Genomic DNA, 369 nt, shown 5'->3' with positions numbered 1-369 from the left:
ATGGAGAGGAGGTTTCAAAGAAACAAGACCAAAATTAAACCTTATTTGTAAATTATGGATAGTCGGTAAGATTTGCAATTAAAAAGAAATCTTCATGCTGCTGGGTATTGACTTAACCCACAATGTTTCTTCAATGTTGAAGAATTTGAAAAACATAAGNNATAAGTTCACAACATCCGACCTTTTGGATGTTTTACAGAAGCATGCTCATGAAGATCTTGATTTTCTAGATAAGCTAACTAGTGAGATAAGGATATATAAAGATGTTGAGTTAGATTTTAGAAGAGAGGTTGTTATATGTGAACAGAGTGAAGTAATGTCAAGTATAATTAGTCTTTCATATTTGGTAATTGTCTTTAATGTTTATTA

General features: G+C 30.5%; 1 protein-coding gene across 1 annotated transcript in view; it reads left to right on the top strand.

Annotated features, from left to right (window-relative positions):
- LOC109329267 overlaps nt 1-369 on the top strand; it is a 3,913-nt gene that overhangs the window by 538 nt on the left and 3,006 nt on the right. Inside the window, exon 2 of the mRNA XM_019562948.1 lies at nt 231-313. Within this exon, the coding sequence (XP_019418493.1) occupies nt 231-313 (83 nt within the window). The remainder of the gene's footprint in view (nt 1-230; nt 314-369) is intronic.

The sequence above is a fragment of the Lupinus angustifolius genome, chromosome LG16 (genome assembly GCF_001865875.1).
Source record: "Lupinus angustifolius cultivar Tanjil chromosome LG16, LupAngTanjil_v1.0, whole genome shotgun sequence".
NCBI classification, from domain to species: Eukaryota; Viridiplantae; Streptophyta; class Magnoliopsida; order Fabales; family Fabaceae; genus Lupinus; species Lupinus angustifolius.
This window is presented reverse-complemented; position numbering and strand designations above follow the sequence as displayed.